Below are 21,986 nucleotides of genomic sequence, written 5' to 3'. Positions count from 1 at the left end.
CTTGATGAAATTAAAAATCTCTGGCTGACACCTCACAACACCGTTTTGAGGGTCAAGTGAGATGACACACGGAAAGGTCGAGGAGATGCTGAACTCCACAGGAAATGCTTTCTTTTGCGGTAGGTGACATCTGTAGCTCTAGCGGTCACCGACAGGGCCTCTCACATCACCCCCTCCTCAGCCTTGGTGGCAGGGCCTTCTCCCGGGACCGAGGGCAAGGCGGGTGGGAAGCGCCTGGGACGCAGACCCTTCGGTCTCGACCACGACCATGGCTGGTGGCGGGTAACTGTCCCCACTTTTGCCCTGGCGGCGGTGAGTGGGCATCTCCGGGTGGCCCGGCCCAGCCCGCAGCCGTGACCGCGTCATGAACGCGCCGCGCTGCGTCCCTCCCATTGCGCCTTCGCTTCCTGTACCGGTGCCGTCTCCTGGGTTCACCTCTCGAATAAGTGACCTGCGCTCGGTCTTACCTTACGGTCCGTTTCTGGTGGGACCGGAAGGGGAGCGGCGTTTGCCACCCCAAAATGTGCTTCTTTGGGATACTGATTGTTTTAAGCTGGTTATTTTTTAAAAACAAGACTCGAGAAGAAGTTCGGACTTTCCCCCTAACTACCTAAAAGAATTTGGAATAAGACTCGCTCCAGAAGGGAGCTATATTGTCATAGGTAATGTTTTTATTTTATTATTACTTTTTATCTCTATTGTCAAATGATCTTTAACTGAAATATTCTCCTTCGTAGGTAACGGCTGGGCGCTCCACCGCAGCAGTGCTGATGCACCTATGACGTCACAAGGGTGGCGGCCGTCAGGTCCGCAGATCCCTTTAATGGTCCCAGAGCTCCATAGCTGCGTCTGTTGGGAAATGTTGACAGTCTCATCAGAAGCGGCATTTCCATGGCGCTCAAGGGCTTTTTGCTTCTCTCTGGCCCCGGGCGGTGCTTCGCGGGCCCTGATGATGATCAGGGCGGAGGCACCAGGCACAGTCTGGGCCTGTCTGTTCCGAGTGGTCAGTTCGCTGTGATCCGGTCACCGGTTGCTTTGGCGATGTCATCACCAACCTTTTCTGGAGACGGGCCCAGGGGCTGACCTTGGGGGCCGGGGCCGACGTGGCACCGATTTCCCCACGGGCGCACCTCAGCTATAGAACTCCGATCTCCTTGGGGCCGAACTTCGGTGGCATGGTGGAGGCAGCCGGCGTCGGATGCACCTGGATTCTGGGCGACTGAAGAAAGCAGCACCCTGGCCTTGAGTAGAAAGCTGAAAAGGGTAACTACGGTGCAATATGGACCAGGGGTGATGGGCAGGGAGGAACCGACAAGGCCGTTTGATCTAAGGTTTGTGTCTCATTGTTAAAGTCGGCCCAGCAAACACTTGTTTTCCAGACATTTGCTTTTCCGTCTCCACGTGACTTGCCTTCCTCCCCTTTGAAGTCCCCAACCACAACCCTCCTTCTCCTTAGCTGAACATGGGTAACAAGCCTTAACTGCCTGGTATGTCCTTGAGCCCCACATTCTTGTGGAACCCCCGTACATACACATGTAATTACATTCGGTTATTTTCTCCTGTGACTGTCTTTTGTCATTTTAATGGTGTGAACAGCCAGAAGAACTAAGAGGGGAAGGGGAAAATTTCCCCTGCCTCACAAATTTGCCCTAAGACCCTACGCCGACGGCCCTTCCGAAAGCGCAGCTCCCCAGGGACACCCCGGAATTCCCCGGCCTTACCGTCCAGCCTGCTCCCAGGAGGGCCTGAATCTATCTGTTCTGCCTCCTGACGCCTGGGGCTTCGCGTATTTACTGGTAGCTCGAGGTGGGTTCCTTGCGATCCTGGCCACACCTACCGTCCCCGAGACGGTGGCCCTTCTAGCAAATGCCTCTGCAAGCAAAATGCTCTCCGTCCTCAGTACTTCGGTGTGTGTGGTGGACAAAGACGTCCCCTCAGCCCCCTGCCATCGCCAAACCCGGAGTTAACGCCAGGACCGAACCTGCACCACGGACCTGACTCGAATTTTGCCCGTTGCCCCTCTCGTATCTTCCCCGGCCCAGGACCTGGCCAGGAGTGCGCACTGTGACGTCTCGTCTTCCTTAGTCTGGGACGCATTTCAGTCTTTGTTTTTCATGACCTTGATTTTTGAAGAATAAAGGCCGGTTATTTTGTCAACTGTCCCTCAACTTGGCTTTCTGTTTCTTCGTTATATCCACATTATACATTTTTGGGAGGAACCCTTAAAAGCGACGTTTTATCCTCCTCACTGCAGCTTATCAGGAGGCATACAATATTTGTCTTAAAAAGGCATTTTCATGAGAAGTAGGGAAAACTGAAAACATGGTATTAAGTTACTGTTAATTTTGTTAGATGTCACAATAGTTTTATGGCTTCGTTTTTTCAAAAACGGTACACATGCCTTAGCTGTGCATATATACTGCAGTGTTAAGTGAAATGATTTGGCTTCACACCGTTTCTAGGGAGTTTGGGAACTCTGGGCAGAAAGCAGTAATGAGGACACCACCGTCAGAACTTGGTTATTCTGAAACAGTGTCCATTTGTGCATCATCTGGATCCTTGATCATTCTTCCTTTCCTCTGAGGCTCCTTTTGTTGACCAGATCGACAGCTTCCCCAGGGTAGTGCACGAAGCACACACCCGTCAGGCTCTGTGACTTACTGGATGAAGAAAGCCTGGGGAAGAGACTGAAACCACTGGCTGAAATTTGATTTATAAATAATGTGAACATGTCATTTCTTTGTGATTTGCATGTCCTTATTACAGATATTTATGAGTCTATTGAAATGAGATCATTTATGATGATTAGGTAATAAAATTTTAGAGCCAAAATAACAAAAAGTCCTCATTTTATTTTTATATTTTATTTTTTGGGCAAAAAATTTTTTTTAAGTTTATTTCACCAAGGACTAATCCTTTGCTGACGTCCACGTTTAAATTGTGCTTTTATGTTTGTCTCACAGGAGAAACACACGAAAAGCTGCTCACGTGGCGGCTCCCTCTAGCTCTCCAGGCACTGGTGTCGGAGCACCTGGTTCAGGATGCTGCTTCGTTTCAAAGCGCGCAGTTTCGACGTGTCTTCACTGATGACGGTCACATTTCCATTGTGTTCCTGCGCCGTCAGGTCACTCTCACTGTCGGACAGCGTGCACAGCAGAGAGTCGTTCTCGTAGGTTGGGAAATAATACCTGAAACCACCACAGGTATATTGAATAACCAAATTATATATTATACAGAATATGTCTAGGCAGCTGAATGTACATATTACTATAATTTTGCTCGGTTTCCTTGCCAACAATTTCAATAGCATCTTGCAAAGGCTGTAAGGGAGCCAACTCTGGATGACTTTCACTTTGACCTTCGCTGGCTAACTTCCGTCTGACTAGTACCCTTGCTAGGATGTCAGACTTTGCTTGACATCCGCCATAATAAGGAACTCGCTGTCTTAAAAGGCCACTCCAGCGTGGGACAGCACTAATACCTCCTCGTATGACACTAAAAACGACATCCTTTTCAGTTCTACTCAAAGGTCCTAGCTCTTCCCTGGAGGTTAACGGAAGTTCAAATACAGTTACTTTTCCATATACGAATCCTTTAAATATCTGATGAAAACAGCTGTTTCCCATTGTGTTTTCTTGCCTAACCTGGTCGTTACTGGTTCCATCCATCCAGGTGATCAAAAAATAAAACACATACACCGTTTTACGTTCGTTATCCTGGTTGCTGGACCCACTTTGTTGTTTGCTCTGGGGGCCTCTAAGGATTTCAACCTACGTAAGAAGAATTTTAGGAACAAGGTACCAGGTCAATCCAGAGTCGACTATCCTCCCATGAATCTGTGATCTGTGGAAAAACTAAAGCCTTTTGTATTAAAGGGGAAAAACTAGAGCTTTTTGGTTAAAGGTTATTTTTGGGGGCAGGGAGGCCTGACGCACCGCCCCTGAGAATAGAGGAACCTCCGAGCAGCTAGAGCCCCAGAGCCTCTCAGAGGTCACCTCAGCTGAGGATATCCGGAGCGATGTGAGAACCGGCCCAGGAGGCTGGACTGGCAAAGGACACCTGGGAGTCTGACAGTACCTGAGCAGGTACGCATGAGCAGACCAACTGCTTAATGTTTTTAATGTGCTGACGTGCCAAATACATACCAAAAGTCCTAGTCATTGCATACTCCTTAAAATAGTAAATTCTAGTTTATCTAAATGAAATAATGAGATAAGTGTATAAAAATATGCAGGCATATGGATTTTCATGCTATCACTATAAGTGAAAAGAATGGGTATTTGGCACCCATTAAAAAGATGCAGCAGGGGAAGTAGATAAGGGTCAAAGGGGTCAAATATTTGGTGATGGAAGGAAATCTGGGTGGTGAGCACAGTGCGATATATATGTGACATATTGTTAAACTGTACCCTTGAAACATTTGATTTTATTAATCAATGTCACCCCCAATAATTTTAATTAAAAAAAATAAAAAATAAATACAAGAGCAGATAAACTGAGAAAATATTTACAAAGCATGTTTCTGGCAAAAGACTTATTTCTAGGATACATTAAAAAAAGCTTCCAACTCAATCATAAGAAATGAATCAAATTTAAAACTGTGCAAAAATTTTGGACACTTTACCGAGGAAGAGATCTAGATGGAAATAAGCACATGAGAAGTTGCTTAACATCATCAGTCGTCAGGGAAATGCACATTAAAACTACGATCAGTTACCACGACAAACGAGTAAAATTTAAAGAATCGACCACACCAAGTGCTGGCGAAGATGTGGAGCAACAGGAACGCTCACACACTGCTGGCGCGAATGTGAATGTTACAACCGCTTTGCAAAACTGGTTATTTCTTAAAAAGTTAAACATACGCCTTACATACGACTCGGCCATCCCACTCCTTGATGTTTGCTTAAAAGAAAGGGAAGCCTACGCCACTCAAAGAAGGCGGCTCAGCAACGCTTGGCGTTGACGGCACAGTCCTCGTCCTGACTGTGGCGATGGCTTCGTGGGCGTTTGTACCTGTCGGAACTCACTGACCCGCACACTGAGTGGGGACGACCAACTGTCTATTACATTTCGATAAAGCTGTAAAAATAAGAAAAAGCTGACGCAACAGATGTGTAACAGCTATGAAAAGATGCTTACAATGTTTTGTTAACAAAATATAATTTAAAAATCTATAATTCTGTATCTGTTTACATATATATCTAAACGGTTACATTTGTGAAAGGGGACTGCTTTAAAAATAAGGTTTCTGAAGATGTTTCGCTTTGACACGCGTATCTTTTTCATATAAGTTTAAATCAATTAAATAAAGTTATGAAACAATGGAGACGGAGCAATACTCACTCCGGTTGATCCCACGTCTTCATTTCAGGAAGCAGCGATGTGTGTTTAGCTTCTTCCATGTGAGTCCTCAGGTCTGCTTTGGACTTAAACTTCACATGGCAGCCATAGCATCTACACTGGTGAATCTGCCTCCGAATGAAATTGACCAGTTTCACTTGCTGATAGAAATTTAATCCTGAAAAATGAAAGTATACAGACTCATCCGAAGACTGGTCAGACACATTTTTGCGCTCTCATAATGTTTTCAAAGAGCCACTTCTCTTTAATCAACGTGAAGAGGCAGAGCAGTTATAAAGCATGATAACAGATACCAAACAGTAACCGCCAGCAGTTAGGGCTTGTGTGCTAGTTTTAATGCCCCAAATATTTCTGTCATGGAGCTACTGAGCATGATGCGATTGCGCACGTCTGTAAGAAGTAACCTGGCTGTACCCCCGAGCAGTCGGTGGAGTTCCACACACACTCTCCACTCCCTACAGCATTCTGTTCACCCAGGCCCAGCGTCACCCTGTCAGTAAGTGCGGGAGCTGGAATATGAACCCGTCTGACATTGACATCCATGCTCTTTCCGTGAACCCCTTTCTGGCAGATATTAACCGTTAACGAGTATTGTATTTGAAGCATTCGTATTTGCGGGAAAGAGGAAAAAACGCTACATGAAGTCGAAGACCATATTTGAACATTACAGTCCAAAACGGTTGTGACCCGCTGGGTGGTGAGACTGGTGCGGGGAGACCCGCGTCGCTGTGCACGGTCGGGTCACGGTCGGGTCCCGGCCGAGAACGCAGCGCTGCTTCCAGGACAGTGGACAGCAGTGGATGCCACGGGGAACGGCTCCCCAGTCAAACTCACCCAGTTCTGACTTTACTTTGAGGAGATCGAATTCGTGTGCATCCTGGAAGGAGGAAAGGATACAGCTGTGAGCACACACGCGTTTAACCTTCCGGGCTGCAGCCACGACAGCTCATTACTCACTGTGGGAAATCGGTCTCATTCATCATCTTCTGCTTTTGAAGTCTTGGAAATCTACTACTTCCCACCACACCCAAACGCGTCGAGTCGGTCAGTCACAACACTTTAAGTGTCCACAGCTCCAGGTTTGACAATTCACTAGGTACGCACTCTGCGGCCTGACAAGTGTCCCTGGCCTCCAGGTCACATGCGGCCCTGCTGGACTGTGTCTGGACTAGGATCACGCATGTCAGTTCTCTGCTTCACGAGCAGGTGAATAGTTTCACAATTTCTGCTCTTCATTTCATGCTGTCAAATATGCTGCTGGAGCCCGCAAGTTTCCTTCCACTCACATCTTCCCATAAATTACAGTAAAAAGAATTCTGCAGCGCAGAGGCTATTCTGTCCCATCTCTGCGACTGTGCACCTGGGCAAATGTTTTAACTTACAAGCTCGCACTGTGGAGGCCGGTGTAACTGCACAGGCGGCACAATTAGGAACCGCATGACGTGTGTCACTGACCATGCCCGGGCAGAGGGTGAGGACGCCGCTGCAGAGGGAGCCCCCCCATGGGGGCGGGGGTGAGGGGACTTGTTTCCACTCAAAGACGTGAGGATATTGTGACCCGAACGCAGACACTGAAACCACACACGTACCGGTGGCAGCTGATTCGGAGAAAGCGACCCTCTGCTTTCAAAGGGGTGAACGCTACGCTTTCTGATTCCTTGCTGTCCGTTACTGCACAGGACCAGCGTTTCTAATGAAGGGGACGGTGCCTGAGGCAGGGGGACCGCCCGTGCTCGCAGAGTGGGGCACGCCAGCACCTGGTGGTGTTTTTCTATCACCGTCGGCCCTCTGTCCCCAAGCCGTGGTACTGTGTCATCTCTCAGATGTTCTGGCATGAATAGCTGGATCACTACTAGTCTCAAGTTTCGCTGTCACATAAAAGTGGCGTCCAGAGGGAACGCCAGGAATTCCCTCCTGTTCCTTCACTCCCGTGTCACGGGATGGAGCTGCTGCGAGGTCGCACGCTGTGCCCTCCCCGCCTCCGAGTCCCCAGCAGCCCCCAAGGGCCTCGTGGATGACAGCAGTCTCCCTGCTCATTCACCAGTGCTGGGAGCCCTGGAGGAAGACGCAGGACCTGCCCCTGTGCTGGGCACTGCTCACCGTGGCTGCAGATCCCGCGTCCTAAGCTAGAATGATCTCGGAGCATCTCGGAGGCGGGAGGGCACTGGCGCTCTGTGAAAGCCCACAGACACAGCTCGCCTGGGCCAGGCACCGCTACTGGGTGGCCCTGAGTTCTGGCTCTCCAGGTGGACGTGGCCTGTCTCCTGTTTGGCTTAGAGCACTTTCAGGAATGGGATGATGACTGAGAACCCACAGGCACTATCTGATGAGGCTGCAATAATTATGAGCTTTCCCCGTGAGAACTGAATGAAATCCCAACGAGTGCAAGCACCTCACCTCCATGTGGACGCGTAATTTCTCGATCGTTTCCGCTTGCTTTTCACAGAACAGGCAGACAGCAGAGACGGGGTGCTCCTTCCAGTCAGACCAGTCTCTGTGGTGAGAAGAAAACACACACGTGGAGATGCCCCTCATTCAGAAGGCGTACCCCACAGTGACTTTCTCCTCCCGAGGAGACCCTGCCCCTCTCCTGCAACTCTGACATTTTGGTGAAGACCGTCACATCGTACGTATGGTGACTTTTTGGTGCGGCCTCTGAAATTCAAAGCAGCCTGTGAAATTCACAGAAGCCGTGAGCGGGTGCTGCTGTCCCCTGACGCCCGCCTCCCTTCTGAGCAGCGATTTCCCTAGAGAACCGGGGCCCGCCTTTCCGAGACGACTGGGTTTGCTCTGCGAAGCAGACGCATCAGGAGGTGGGTGCGCGCGCATTGACCGTGACTGCTAAGTGCACGCGCTGTGAGCTGTGACGCTGGAAGCGTGTTTCCGCGTGACAAACGGTGTTTTAAAAAGGTAGACCGAGTCCCTTTCATGTGGGAAATACTGACCATTTTAAGTGGGGCGGGGTTAAATCCGGTGTTTGGTAGGTCGACCATTCAAAAAGCAGACAGGACCCTCCCCCGCCCTTTTCAAACCAGGAAAATCAAAATCCCAAGAGAGAAAAAGGCCAAACAGTGCTGAATGAAAACAGGATGAACACGGGGACGCTTGTAGGTTGGAAAGAACCCTCTCGGCTTGTGACTACGAGCGAAGCTGGGCATGCTTTGCGTTAGCCACCCGTGGGGTGAGGACGGCACAGGCTTAACTGCAGGCCTGTCCCCTCTGCGCCAGGGACAGGCGCGTGGAGCGCCCAAAGATCACTCACTTCAAGATCTGGGGACCAGCCGAGTCAGGGAAGCACTTTGGGACGTATTTTTCTCTGAATGACCTGTTCCTTGTGTGTTCGCTTAATAGTTTTCATGGCAAAACATTATTTAGTTGGAATAACAGTTGCTTCGAGTGACTTTTATGTCAAAGTTATTTTGGATTCGAGTTTTTGCTGCATTACACGAACACATGCATGGCTTAGAGACGTTTTCTTTCTTTCATTCTGTCTTTTCAGAAGGACAATTTAAAATCAAACTGTTTTTAAACCGAAAAGTTTTTGTAAGATGATTAAAGAACTGTTTTCCTGCTCTTAAAATACTGCAATTAACTAGTGGCAGTAGGAGTCTTACTCTTCCTGAGGGCCCAGCAGCTCCCGATCATCTTCAGACTGAACTTCTTCCCATGATTTCCCAAGTTCCTGTGGAGGAAGGACAGAGGGACAGGAGACGGGGGACGCGGGAGGAGGGGAGCGGGAAGGAGGGAGGGAGAGACACAGAAGTTAAAAGACAACACAAAAGCCACGCTCAGTCAGCTTTCAAACAACACAAGTAGAATACATTAAGACTGTTACTTGGGGGAAAAGGAAGGATACGTGTATCCTAAAACGCTTTCACTATTTTTTCTTTTGAAAGGCAGCAATACCCTTTCAAACAAACGCTTTTCCCTGAAATGTAAATCAGGGTTTCTCAACCCCGGATGCACATAAGAATCTCTTGGGGATCTTTTTAAGATAAACCACCAATATCTGGTGGCGGAGACCCTGGAACACTCTGCTGGCTGGTCTGTTTCTCCTGAGGGCCCTACAGTCTGTCTCCCTGAGAGCAGCCAGTGACCTCCGAAAGGGCCACTTCTCTGGCAGTGTGGCCCTTCCCATGGCTTCTCCCATGCCAGTCCTCGCCCTGGCTCCCTCTCCACCGCTTCTCTTCCTGCTCAGTTCGCGTCCCCAGACCGGTCCTTTGTTGCTCCCCAAACACAGCGAGCTCGCTCCCTCCCAGCCACCCCGCCCTCATCACACCCTCTGCCTGACACACTGCTCCCTCACACACCTGCGAGGCTCAGCCCGTCTGGACTCTGCCCGAAAGTCGCCACCTCAGTCCTTTTTAGATGACTGTGTCCCAAATAACACCTGTCTTCCAAGCCACTTTCTATTCCTCTCTATTGTTTTATTTTCCTCCAAAGCATTGAGTGCTACCTGACATCATTTTGCCTATCAGTCTGCCTTATTATTTGCCATTTGTCTCCACTAGAATGTCCACGAGGACGTGGCCTTTGTTCATCGTCACATTTCCAGAGCCAGGCACACAGTGGGCACTAGAAAGTACTTTTTTGAACTGAATTATAACAGAACAAGTCTAAAAATTTGACGCCGATTTAGATTCTATCTCAAAGGTTTTCGTGAGCTGATTAGATGAGTTCGTTAGTGCATATAAAGCACATGGTACCAGCAAATCGTTAAGTACTTGAGTCTCTACTTTGGCTCTTAGAGGTGATGGGGAAGGTCGACCCTCTGTCTGGCAAGCTTGGTCACAGTTCCAGGAAAACTTCGTGGAGTACTAGGCAGGAATGGCTTCTTCTGGCCCAACCATTTCTTTCTCCCATGAGCCACTAGTTCCCCTCTCCCCGCCGTGGGGAGCCTGTATGAAGCGGCCGTGAGCGAGTCTGCGGGCGTGCGGCCCCATCGCCGCGCGTGTCTGCGACAGGACGGTCAGGACACTAGCCCTGCCCACGCCATCGCAGGAGCTGACACGAAGGCTGCAAAAGCGGACACAGCTCTGAAGAGGGATGAGGGACACTAATGAACACTTTTTCAAGCAGCTAAACTCTGGCTACAGTCAAGCCCAACGTGACTGCTACAAACACAGGTGTCTTTGTTTGATATCTTTCTTTCGAAAGAAACACAACCAAAATTGACTCTCAGTTGTGAATATTTTCATTTCTCAAAAAAAAAAAAAGTTTCCATTTAACTAAAAACAAAGAACTAAAAGTGCCGTTATGATTTAGGGGGAGAAAGGAAATCGCCCATTCGTCAGCTCGAGGAGAGATGCTGGAGCATGTGGCACAGACGCCGACGCGCAGAGAGCTCCCAACGGCCTCAGAGGCAGTGGGTTTAGACGCTGCGGGGTACCTCCCAGAGTCGTCCCCAAGTGTCTGGACCTCCTTGTGGGCGCCAAGCGTGGCCTCAGCACTGCCCACAGGGTCCTCATGGGCGGGATGTTTGTGACGCACGGAAGTGCAGCATCGCCTGCTTTCTCTGGACGTGGGCGGCCAGATGTCACTTCAGGGCGCGCCACCTGCCGTATCGCCCTTCTCGACGGCCTGGGCAAACGCTGCTTATCAAAGATGTTTTGAGCCAAATGCAACAAAAATATCTTTCATTGTCGAGCTTCCAAACTCAAAGTTTTATATTGCAAGTTTCTCAGTATTCAGTACTAGATGCATCTAGTACTAGGCAAATGGCTAGATGTCTCGCACTAACCATTTGCCACTTGATGACAGGAAAATGAACTCCGTTTGTTAGTAGATTAGGGGACAAGACACTTGCATGGGGCAGTGGCCCAGACTCTCCTAGAATGTTTTGCTTGGATACAGTTAAATATATGATTTATTACAGGAACAAGACCCAAAGAGAAAAAGAAATTAAGCACATAACTCTCTAATTAAGACACTGCGCCTGCTAATGAATCATGTCAGGAAAGCAAAGAATACAAGAAAAACAAAGTTTGGAAGGCACGTCAGAAAAGATGTTCAGAACGCCCCCGCAACCCCTGCATCAGATGGCTCGTGATCAACGAGGGTGGGAGAGAACGCGGGGGAGAGCTTCCGCCCAGCGACACTGCGCCCCCGCCCCCAGACGCACGCACATATGCGCCCGCTCCGAAGCCCACTGGAGACGGGGAGGTGTTTAAATGTAAATCGCTTCATTACAGAGAGCTAGAACTGGACTGTGAAAAATAGGTTACGAGCCTACTTTTGTTACAAATGGCTTTGTATTTTAAGAATAAAAAATAAATCAGAGGATAATAAAACCACTGCAAAAATAGTTCCCTTTAGAAAAACTCAGGGCTTGAAATGTGAGCGTCTTAGGAACGTGCAGCCAAAGGCTCGACGATGACGGGGGGTGGCCTGCTACTCCCCAAGGCAGGGGTATCTGAACGAAGCTGCTGGGGACCCTTCCCCCTAACCATCACCGCCGTCCGCTGGACCCTTTTCTTTGGGGGAAAACAAAGTGGAACTCAAAGTGGGCCGCCTGGTGCGAAGGGCCTTTAATGAACGTGAAGTCTGTTATTATCTAAAACCTGTATAAAACAGGGAAATCCTGACCCAAGGATGAAAAAGCACTCCGTCAGTTTGCTGAGCTCAGAGGAGAGCCCAAACCAGCCTTCCCGTCCCTTGGCTCTCCCACGTTTGATGATTATTGGGGTGCATCTTGCCAGGAGCACCCTGGGGCTTCCGTCACTGCTGGTCTGGAGAGCCTGTCTGAAGCGGCCGTGAGCGAGTCTGCGGGCGTGCGGCCCCATCGCCGCGCGTGTCTGTGACAGGATGGTCGGGACGCTAGCCCTGCCCACGCCATCGCAGGGGCTGACACGAAGGCTGCCTGCGTGCCTGTCCCCCGGCAACCTGTGAGCGCCACCGCCTCGTCTGCAGCCTTTTCCTTCTGCTCCACCAGGGCCTGGTGCCCGGCAGCACCGGATGCGCAGAATGTGTGAAGCCGATTCTGACGCGGAGGGGCAGTGGGGCGTGGGTTCCGGACACGGACCGTTGGCCACAACTGTCCCGCCTTGGTGCCCATTCACGCACCTATGCCAGCCTCTCCCTAAGAGGAACACGTGTGAATGTCTCTCATCCCTCCACCCCTTTTAAAACTAATGTCATTATTCACTGCTTAAACACATTTTTAGAATTTATTTTTCATGTGAACATTTTCCATTAATGGGGTATCAAGGACTGCTCAGAAGCCTTGGCCCTCACGGCGACTCCGTACTGTCCGTATCTGAAACAGTCTTCGTTCTGTGTATCACTATACCTTTTATTTACAGTGGTCCTAGGCTGACCCCTCTGGTAGGCCTGCCGCTAATTTAGGGCACGTGCACATCTTTAGAGATGCTGCTGGCTTCTTCAAGTCTTCCCAAAGGCAAGCTGACATCCTGTCCGGAATGCTCGAGCATTTAGGTTTACAACAATTCATTCCCACTGTGGGCTACTTCCCGCAGCGGAAAAGCACCGGGTGGCGAAGGCGAAGGCCACGGGTCGGAGCCTCTGACGGCTGACTAGGAGGTCGGCCTCCCTCTGACCTCGGCCTCCCTCTGACCTCGATTCCCAGCCGAGCTTCTCACGGAAGAGAACAGGCAAGGAGGGCGAACAGGCCATTAGGAATTCGCCTCCCTTACTTGACCGAAACCCAACCCAAAGAGTAAGAGGGAGCGCCGGTGTTTTTTTTGTTTTGTTTAAGTCAAACTGACGACACTGCCGAGAAGCAAGACCTCAGGTGCTGCGGGTGGGCACCGGCATCACTTCGAGTGTAAAGAGGGGAGGCCACCGATGCCCAGAGAGCTTAAGAAACGTGCTCTCGCTACGCCACCCTGGGAGCCCGGTCCTCTAATCCGTACGCTGGGCCTGCGGCCTGTGTCACAGAACGTGCTTCAGGTCAGACGACAGTGTGAATACCCCGCAGCGCCCGGCACATCGCGATGACGTGGATGCGCCAGGGAGAACAGCACGGCGAGCGCTGTCACCCACGTGACGCCGCGTTCGTTTCCTGTGGTCCTTGGCGCCGTCGCCGTTCCCGAAGCGCTGCTCTCAGGCTGTGACTCGCACGTCGGGCCTGCGCTCTGTGTGCGGTCTACCCCAGCGCGCTCCTCTGCAGACAGCGGGCCCCTGCAGACGGCTTCGCTTTCGACAGTCACACGACACGACGCCCAGGGAAGGAAGTATCATGCTTTTCTACAAGGGCGGCGGAGTCTGCGTGAGCAGCCCCTGTGAGGTCCCCTCTGCGGGATAAACGCCTCCAGCCATACAACGTTCCGTTGTCCCGAGCTCCTTAACGTCAGGTGAAGAGAGCCCCAGGAGGAAGCACTATTAAATCGCTTCCATAGCTCAGTGTGCTAGCTCAATCCTTAGCGCTGACGGGGATGCCCGTCCCCCACTGCACTGGGCTGGGCCCAGAAGCGGCGCTCGCTCTCAGGATGATGGAGGGATTTGAGGAGGAGACGGAGGGCTCGAGGGCTGCCTGTGCCTTTAGCTGGCTGTAAAACACCTGTAGCGGAGTCGCTCTTCAAACACATGCTAAACTTGCTTCAAGGGGGATTTTATTTGAATACCGTCGGGATTAGTTAGAACAGACAAAAATTCCACCCTAGAGCAGAGATTTCCAACATAATTCAGAATCTGCTAGTTTCTGTCCAACAGATAAAACGGCTGATTATAATTATGCCCCCTGTGGCCGGTGGATTTGAATTCCAATTCTTTCACAGTGAGGGAAAAAACCCAATTTCCGTTTGCTTTAGACAAGTGTCAGAAACAGAACTCAACATCTTCCTTCTAGTCCCATGGGAGAGTTACTTAGTCCCTCTCTGTACACTAGAGTTCCTGCCTCTGTGATCTACACCTAAGAAATCAGCAGGTTGGGGCGGGGCCCGTAGTTAGGGTGCCAACCATAAGCCCCTCTTGAAATTCCAAATGCCCACCTAGCGACCCACCTGAACACCTTTTCTTAACCAAGAGGCACCATGCTCTACAGAGGCCAGCAAGAGAGCTGAGGATTCTGAGTGAGGGGATCGCCCAGTGTACTGGGAACATTAACACGGTGACCCCGTTCATCGGTCCTGCAAGCCAAACGCACGAAAGCGCTTTGCCTAGTGAAATGATTCGCTTTCTCTCACGTTTCTGTTAAAAATGAGCTGGCCCGAGAGAACTGTGCGTGTGTAAGGGGAGGGTTTTTCAATGGGGAGAGAGGGGAAAGACCCGAGAGATTTTCTCTCTTCCGAATTGTCTGGCACAGCATCTAGCACAGCCAGAGGCCAACAGAAGTTTTCTGAATGGAACACACAAGTCTCTGGCCACAGGGTGACAGATAATACAATAAATAGGGGACACTGTGTGGATATACAAGTGCTTTATGTTTTTTTTTTTTGGTCAAGATCATTATGAATTCTAGAGACAGGATATTTTTACTATACAAACAACTGGCAGATCAAGACAAATCAAATCAAGTTATGCTTTGCAAATGAACCATTTTAAAGCTAATCACGGCCTCAAGTGCCCCTCAGTTACATTTCAACCTTTGCAGTAAGAGCTTGTTTAACTATTAGGTGGCCCTCAGAAAGACTTTCGTTTGAGGAAATGCAACCGAGTTTTAAATTATGAAGAGAAAGACTTACCAAATAATTGATGACATAAAACCGGTCGTATTCTCTGTTCTTCGGGTTGATCTTACGATGCTGCTTTTTCCTCATGTGATCTCTGAGCGTGCTTTTGTCCCGGAAGATCTTCTCACAGTACAGGCACTGCAAGCTGAGGGGAACAGACAGACGCTGACAGATGAGTCACGGCGCCTGACCAGCTGCTGCAGCTGCGCTTGACTACGATCAAGCCATCGCTCTTCATTTTGGGTCACAGGGAACCTTCACATAGGACGCGACGTCCTTGCCACAACCGCTCTCTCTTCATTCACCTGGCTCTGTAGGGTGCACACCGTGGTTTATTTTCAAGTTGTCTCAGTTGGCTATTTAGTTAAAACTGTGACAACGACAGCTAACATCCAAAACTTATTTTAGGGGCTTACTAATTTAATTACTTATCCTAAAAATGAAAACGTAGGTATGTTCTTCAAATAATTGAGTTGCTTAACTGGCACTGGCTGCCTCCACTGAGTAGAACAATTAGTCCATGGTTTGTGTGTCCTGTGAGCTGATCTGCAGGGTTTGAGTCCTAGTTCCCGTACCTGCCAGTTACTAACTCTCTGTTGCCATCCATTTTCTGAACTCTAAAGATAATACTTACAGTTTAGAGAATTTTTATGATAACTTGTACATATTTATACATAATGTATTATAAATATGTACATATTTATAACGTGATTTATACATGGATAATTTACACACACGTAGGAACAAAAGTGTACCTATGCATCACTTATACACACACATCATACTCATCGGTAGTTACTACTGTCATTCTCACGTGTCTTCCGCTTGAATATTTCACTGGCTGGGAACACATTACCTGAGGAGTCGAGGATCCCCAGGCTCAGAGGGATTCCTGACAAAATGCCTTTCTCATGCTAGACCGACAGCTGGTGCCTGTCACCTTACCCGACAGCCACTAGACCTCTGCTTTCCGGAGTCGCACAGAGTACGTCTCATCTTCCTTCTTCACGAAAACGACCAAACGACTGAACTCAGTTGTTTCAGTTTTCAATTATGTCTTCATCTCTACTGAACACCTTTCAACTATTTTGTATGCCACAGAAATAACTACATTCTTTTACAGTAAACAATCTATGAGTGATAAGCTGATTAGGGATATTCTGGTATCATTTTATAAATGAAAGGTCATTCAATAAGAGGAGGGGACTTGTTTTAACGTAGTGTTGACACTGGAATTTAAATTCGGAACTTTTTATAGTCGATCTCTATCCCTTGATACTTCTTTTTTAACGTTATTGCCCCGCATGTTGTGGGCTGGGACACCACACTACTTTAGTATTATGTTTAAACAAAGAAAGCTACGCTGTGAGAGATAAAATCTCGGATCCTTTCCTAGAAAGTGGAAAGAGTTTTGAAAGCCATTTTGGTAACCTAGAGAATTTCCTTCCTCATTTCCCCGAGCTAAGCTCTAGATACCCAAGGTTGCCGGAATATGACCTTGGAAAAGTGGAGGGCTAGGATATACGCACGTGGATAAACTCTAAAAGGCAGGAGAATGCACAGAGCACGGCAGGTCTCACAGAAAGCTGCATAACATAGCATGATCTGACAGTGTATGTACTGTACTAAATATGTAGGAAATTACAGTGAAAAGTAAAGGGATTATAAATCCGAAACTAAGATGAGTGGTTTCTGGGGAATCACCGACGAGGAAGGGGACAGAGGAAGAGCCCACGGGGTCACCGATGGTCGAGCTCTTAGGCTGAACAGTGGGCACGATCTTTACACCGTATGTAACGCATCTTCTCTGGTATGTGCGGTGTTTGGCATACGCGGCATTTTTATTAAAGCACTAAAAGACAAATGATCTACACGAAGCGAGGGCTGTCATACAAAACGCGAAGCCCTCCAACACGAGAATGAGAAAAGTCCATTCTTTCTTTAATTACTTCTGGCCATCAAATTAATTTTTAAAAATTCACATCAGAGTCCAGGATTAATAGCTTCAGGTTGTGTTTCATAAAATAGTACTTACTTATCAAGCTTTTTCTGTAATATACACAGAAATTCACTGCAGTTCACAATGTTGTCTGGCAGTCCAATATTGAAAGCATGTTCTCTGGCCATGTGGTTCAAAAGGATGGATCTAGGAAGAAATGCCAGCAGTTAGATTACTTATAGATCATCTAAGAACAAGTCAGGTCAGCAAGAGCATTTGTAAATGATGAACAACACTAATCAGAAGTACGAGCGAGCGCTAAACAGTGGAACGCACATCTGGGCTAAGAAGAGCGACACGTCACGACGTACGTAAGTACACGCGTAATCACATCAGTTCTCCAAAGGGGTTCTGAGTTTTCACCCGCCACCAGACAGGATTACGCTCTGCAGGTGAAGAGGTTTCTGTCCTTAAACCACTAAATAAACTGTACTTTCCCTACTTTTCCAATTCATCATGGGGAAGAGGAAGAGACAGCTGCCTAACAGAAAGAGGACCTGGGACTATAGACATTTGGTCAGTCACCACTGGAAAGAGACCTGGAACTCTCAACACATCTAATCACATTCAAGGTTATAATAACCTGGATACACAATGACCAACCAGCCTGTTGATCAGTTTCCACGGAAAAGGCTGTGTGTAAAATATTGGGCCTTTGTCACAACTTTAGTTCATAAAATAAAGATGACAGTTTTGGGAATGCGTTAGTACACATGCCATTGGTAGTGACATATTATAAGGCTTTTATGATCTTAGCTGACTCCCATAGAATTGTTTTTAATGTATTTTTTTTTCCTTTAGAAAGTGAAATAAAGCAAACATCTCTATGAAAATGTTTGTTGATTTTTTCACATGTAGGATATATTAATCTCATAGTTAATATGTCCATTTGTCTAACTACTTAGCTACTACTGACAAATCTGAATAAAACTAATGCCTGGTGGAAACTCTGCAGTGCTTTTGGGCCCGCAGATGGAGCTGGGTGCCTCCTGCAGGTGGTATGGGTTAGAGAGCTCCCCCCACCCCCCCGCCCGCCTCCCCAAGGCTGTGCTGGGTCAGGGCGCATGCCTCTGGACCCAGGGAGGTTCGCTCTGGAGTAGCCGAGCCAGCTACATCTGCCCAGACCTCCCAGGATGAAGATGCAGACTCTAGATTGTCCTCGGACGGTGTCGGAAATAACAGCTGGTCAAACAGCATGGTGGGTCAGAGGGTTCCCTCACCCCCTCCCTAAGTGGCCTCAGCGTCTCTTGCCTTTAAGAGTCACGCTGAACATACTCATGGGAGACTAGTTCCGCTCTCGACCTCTCTGGAGCCTCGAGGTCCATGAGTTAGGACATAGGAGCTAAGCCAATGAAATGCATATCTCCTTCTCAAGTATTTTCCCTCTGCGCCCTGCGGAATAAGACGTCCCCAAGTGGTTCGGCACTGCAGTTGCCTCAGGTGACACTAGTTGTGGTAAATGGCAGGTGGGCCCAACAACCTAAACAGAAAATATGGGGAATGAGGTGAAAAGCCTGATATCCTCCTGGGAGGTGTGCAGGGCTGCGTGTGTGCCTGGGCGATGCCTGGGAAAACCCCAGTCCCTCACCTTCGGCTGACCCCGAGGCTCTACTCAGGCAGGGAGTGAAGGCTAAGGCGGAGGGGTACGCAGATGGCGCGCTGAAGATCTGGCCCCCACCCACACACTGCCCCTTGGCAAAGGGTGGAAGATCCACTGGTTCATGGCATTTAAGGCAACCTGTCTTATCACTGGTCAAACACTGAGCTTAAAGGAGCAGGTAGTTCAGTGGCCACATACAACCAAGAATACACACGTCAGAGAACAGTCCAGAAAAGTCACATAACACGTAAACCGCAACAACAAAGACCCTGGCTGGGTGGGAGAGGAATCTGATTTCCAGAGTTACCAAATTATGTTACTTGAAATGTTGAGTTTTCAACAAAAAATTACAAGACATGCGAAAACTTGGAGCCAGTCTGACCTCCAGAGGGGAAGTTCAGTGATCTAATCAACCGTGCGTACGCCACGAAGCCCCGTTCAAGATTCTGAACACCAGAGCTCCGCGAAGGTTCCTGGCTGGTGAACGCATGGGTGGCTGACAGGGTGATTCGTCCTGCCTGGCTCCTTGGGGAGAGGGCGGAGCAGCTCTGCATCTAGGACCCTCCCTGGCCCTACGTGTGTCTCAGTTTGACTGTTCCTGACCTGTAACTGTCAGCCTAGAGCACTTTCCTGAGTTTTGTGAGTCCAGTGAATGACTGAGCTTGTGAAGATTCCCGCTGGGGACCCCTGGCCATGTGGCTGGTGTCTAGAGTCCGATGCTGACTCTGGGTGCTTAGCGTCAGAGTTGAATGACAGCGCGCCAGCTGGTTTTGGAGCAGTCGGGGTCAGTGTCAAAATTACCACCTCCCCGTTTTTCCCTTAGATCCTTATCATTGTTAATTTTCAAAAGCAAAACACCCCAAACTGCTAAAAGTCTAGAGCTAACAAGTTAATATACGACAGGGTGCCTGTCAGCCAATTACAAGTTTTACGACATTCAACACAAATCTATTTTCTGCATTTAAAAAATTTATTCCCCTATTCTGCTTAGAGCGACTAAAGTTCATCTTCGATGTAAGGCATGTTTTAAAAAAATTACTATTGATAACATAAAAGGGTCCTTAGCTAACCCACAGAACTTAATTTATATGACCATTATAGATGTTCTGGTGAGTTTTCAGATGAAAAACAGTAACATTTCAAGACACGCATAAACCGCCAAACCTGTTTCCGAGGAATTCCGTGTTGCAAAACATGCAAAGGCCACGAAAACTGTTATCGTTTCGTTCTTGCTGCTGCTGTTCCAGAATTTCTTTCTGTAAAGTAGCAACAGATAGGAGATATTACCTTTAATAAATGCACAGTCGGCTAATGAAAAATGTCAGAGTCCGGATGGGAGGAAATCGGGGCCGGAGCACAAAGGGAGTCCAGGAACACGGACAAAATTTCAAACTCCCCCCTTCGAAGCCGTGCACTGAATTTCCAGGCGCGCTCCACCCGGGCCGCTCTGCAGGAGACGGTCCCCAGGGCCTCGCCGCGCTCCCTTCCCCGCCCTTCCTCCTGCCTGTACCAGCCAGCTCCCACCCCGCCCTCTTTCAGAAATGAAGATGTGGTGGGATCTTTGACCTGTCCCTTTCTGTGATTCTCAGTTTAGTCTGAGCAATTTTTCACTCGAAGCATCTTTCAAATGACTTCTGGCCACCATTCCCAGTGTCATCGCCCCGAGTCTGCTTTCTAGTCGGTCACCATGGGAAAACTTCAAGTACGTCTCTAGAGGGTCTCTCCGACTTCAACCTTCTCTCCATCATATCCACTCTCACTTTTCTGCTGGAAAAACTTTCTTAAGTACCGTTTACACGCATAAGTACGCCGTTGCTCTCTAATAATTTAAATTCGCTTTGGTAACTCCCTGCTCTCATTAGGGTGGCTCTACACGACCCTCCCTTGAGGTGACTTTATGTCTCTGCTTTTTCACTCTTAGAAATCTTGTCTGTTCTTTAAGATCCAACTCGATCCACTCCTATCATACAGCCATTTCTACATGTTGGTCCGACGATTAAGAGCTTAGGCTCTCAAACACCGAGCACACCTAGATTTGAAACCTGGCTCTCTCCTGGACTTGATTTAATCTCTTTAATCCTCAGTCTTCTCATTTTTAAGAGGAAAATGAAACTATTACCTCACAGCATTGTTTACAAGATTAAATAAGATAATTTATGTAAAGAGTTCAAGTTGCGCATGGCGTATTAAATGTTGGATGTTGCTGCTATCCAGCCAGTGTCAATCTCCTGTGCTTATTACCCATCGTGCCCTTGGAAGCTGTTGCCTGCTTCCTCTTCTGAAAGGGTACGAAAACTCTTTGACGTCAAAAGAAAGTATTTATTCTGCTCTTACATCTACATGCTACTCTACACGTTCTTACAACACAGCTCTAAATTGGAATTTCATAAAGTTTACTGCTGATTCTACAAGTATTTATAGAACAGCATAAAAATGAGCTAGCGTCTAGAAGCTTAATAAATTCAATATGGCCTCTTCTAACATCTAGAAATATTAGCATCTAGAAATATTAATCCACTGAAGAAAAAGAAGCGAAGCTACCGTGATAAAAATCAATTCCATGAACTTCTGGTTTCAGTCACAATGGAATAATGGATCTCTCACTTCCCCTGTAAACTACTAAACCAAACTGCTTCGTATATTTTATCTGTTTTCAGACATTGGATAATAGACGGCACAGGGCTGTGATCCTTAAGAGAAAAAAATAATACACTGCCAGTTTTCTGCTGGGCATTTTCCAAATTGCAACGTAGGAAAATTAAATCTGAACGAAGAGCAGCTACCTCACTGGATACAGAAGAAAGGACTGGCGTTCGGGGTACCGGTGCGAGGGGCATCCGCGGGCCGAGGTCCGCGGGGGCAGGAGAGCTGCAGAGGCGCTCAGGGCACCCGTACTGGGATTCTCCGAACCTCTGTGCAAATGCTGAGCTGTACATGTACAGAGCAGGGTGCTGCGAGGCCTGACCGAGGAGTTTCCAGGGGGGATTCCAGAAGGTTCAGCACTGGAATATGCTGGAGTTCCGACATGCAGAATGCAAATACCTCGCTCACCACTTCAGGGTGACACAAAAGTAAAGAACACGTTCTAGTTCCCGAAGGGCAGGGCTGTAAGCTGGTAGCAAGTGGTAGATAAAAGCACAATAAAAGGCATAAAGTTGATGAATTGGACAATTTTAATTATCCCTCTTTAAGTGAACTTTACATAAAAACTAAAATTGACAGTAAGAGTCCAACAAAAGAGCTATTGGAAAAGGAAAGCTCTGCTTGCATAAGCATGCATGGTTTGACTTCAAAAACACATTTCAGATCCCTATGTCGACAACTCTGTCAGCAGCAAAAACAAAAACCCAGCAGATAAAGCTCTTGATGCAATCGCTGTTACTGCCCTGCGGAA

General features: G+C 48.3%; 1 protein-coding gene across 1 annotated transcript in view; it reads right to left on the bottom strand.

Annotated features, from left to right (window-relative positions):
* Positions 1–2,950: 2,950 nt before the first annotated feature.
* ZNF277 (zinc finger protein 277) overlaps positions 2,951–21,986 on the bottom strand; it is an 88,303-nt gene continuing 69,267 nt past the window's right edge. Inside the window, exons 5-12 of the mRNA XM_039862792.1 lie at positions 19,757–19,848; positions 17,029–17,139; positions 15,006–15,138; positions 8,979–9,046; positions 7,762–7,858; positions 6,199–6,241; positions 5,347–5,521; positions 2,951–3,188 (exon numbers count right to left, since the gene is read on the bottom strand). Of these exons, the coding sequence (XP_039718726.1) occupies positions 3,002–3,188; positions 5,347–5,521; positions 6,199–6,241; positions 7,762–7,858; positions 8,979–9,046; positions 15,006–15,138; positions 17,029–17,139; positions 19,757–19,848 (906 nt within the window). The 3' untranslated portion in view covers positions 2,951–3,001. The remainder of the gene's footprint in view (positions 3,189–5,346; positions 5,522–6,198; positions 6,242–7,761; positions 7,859–8,978; positions 9,047–15,005; positions 15,139–17,028; positions 17,140–19,756; positions 19,849–21,986) is intronic.

This window comes from Pteropus medius, unplaced genomic scaffold, assembly GCF_902729225.1.
Source record: "Pteropus medius unplaced genomic scaffold, Ma_sr-lr_union100, whole genome shotgun sequence".
Taxonomy (NCBI): Eukaryota; Metazoa; Chordata; class Mammalia; order Chiroptera; family Pteropodidae; genus Pteropus; species Pteropus medius.
This window is presented reverse-complemented; position numbering and strand designations above follow the sequence as displayed.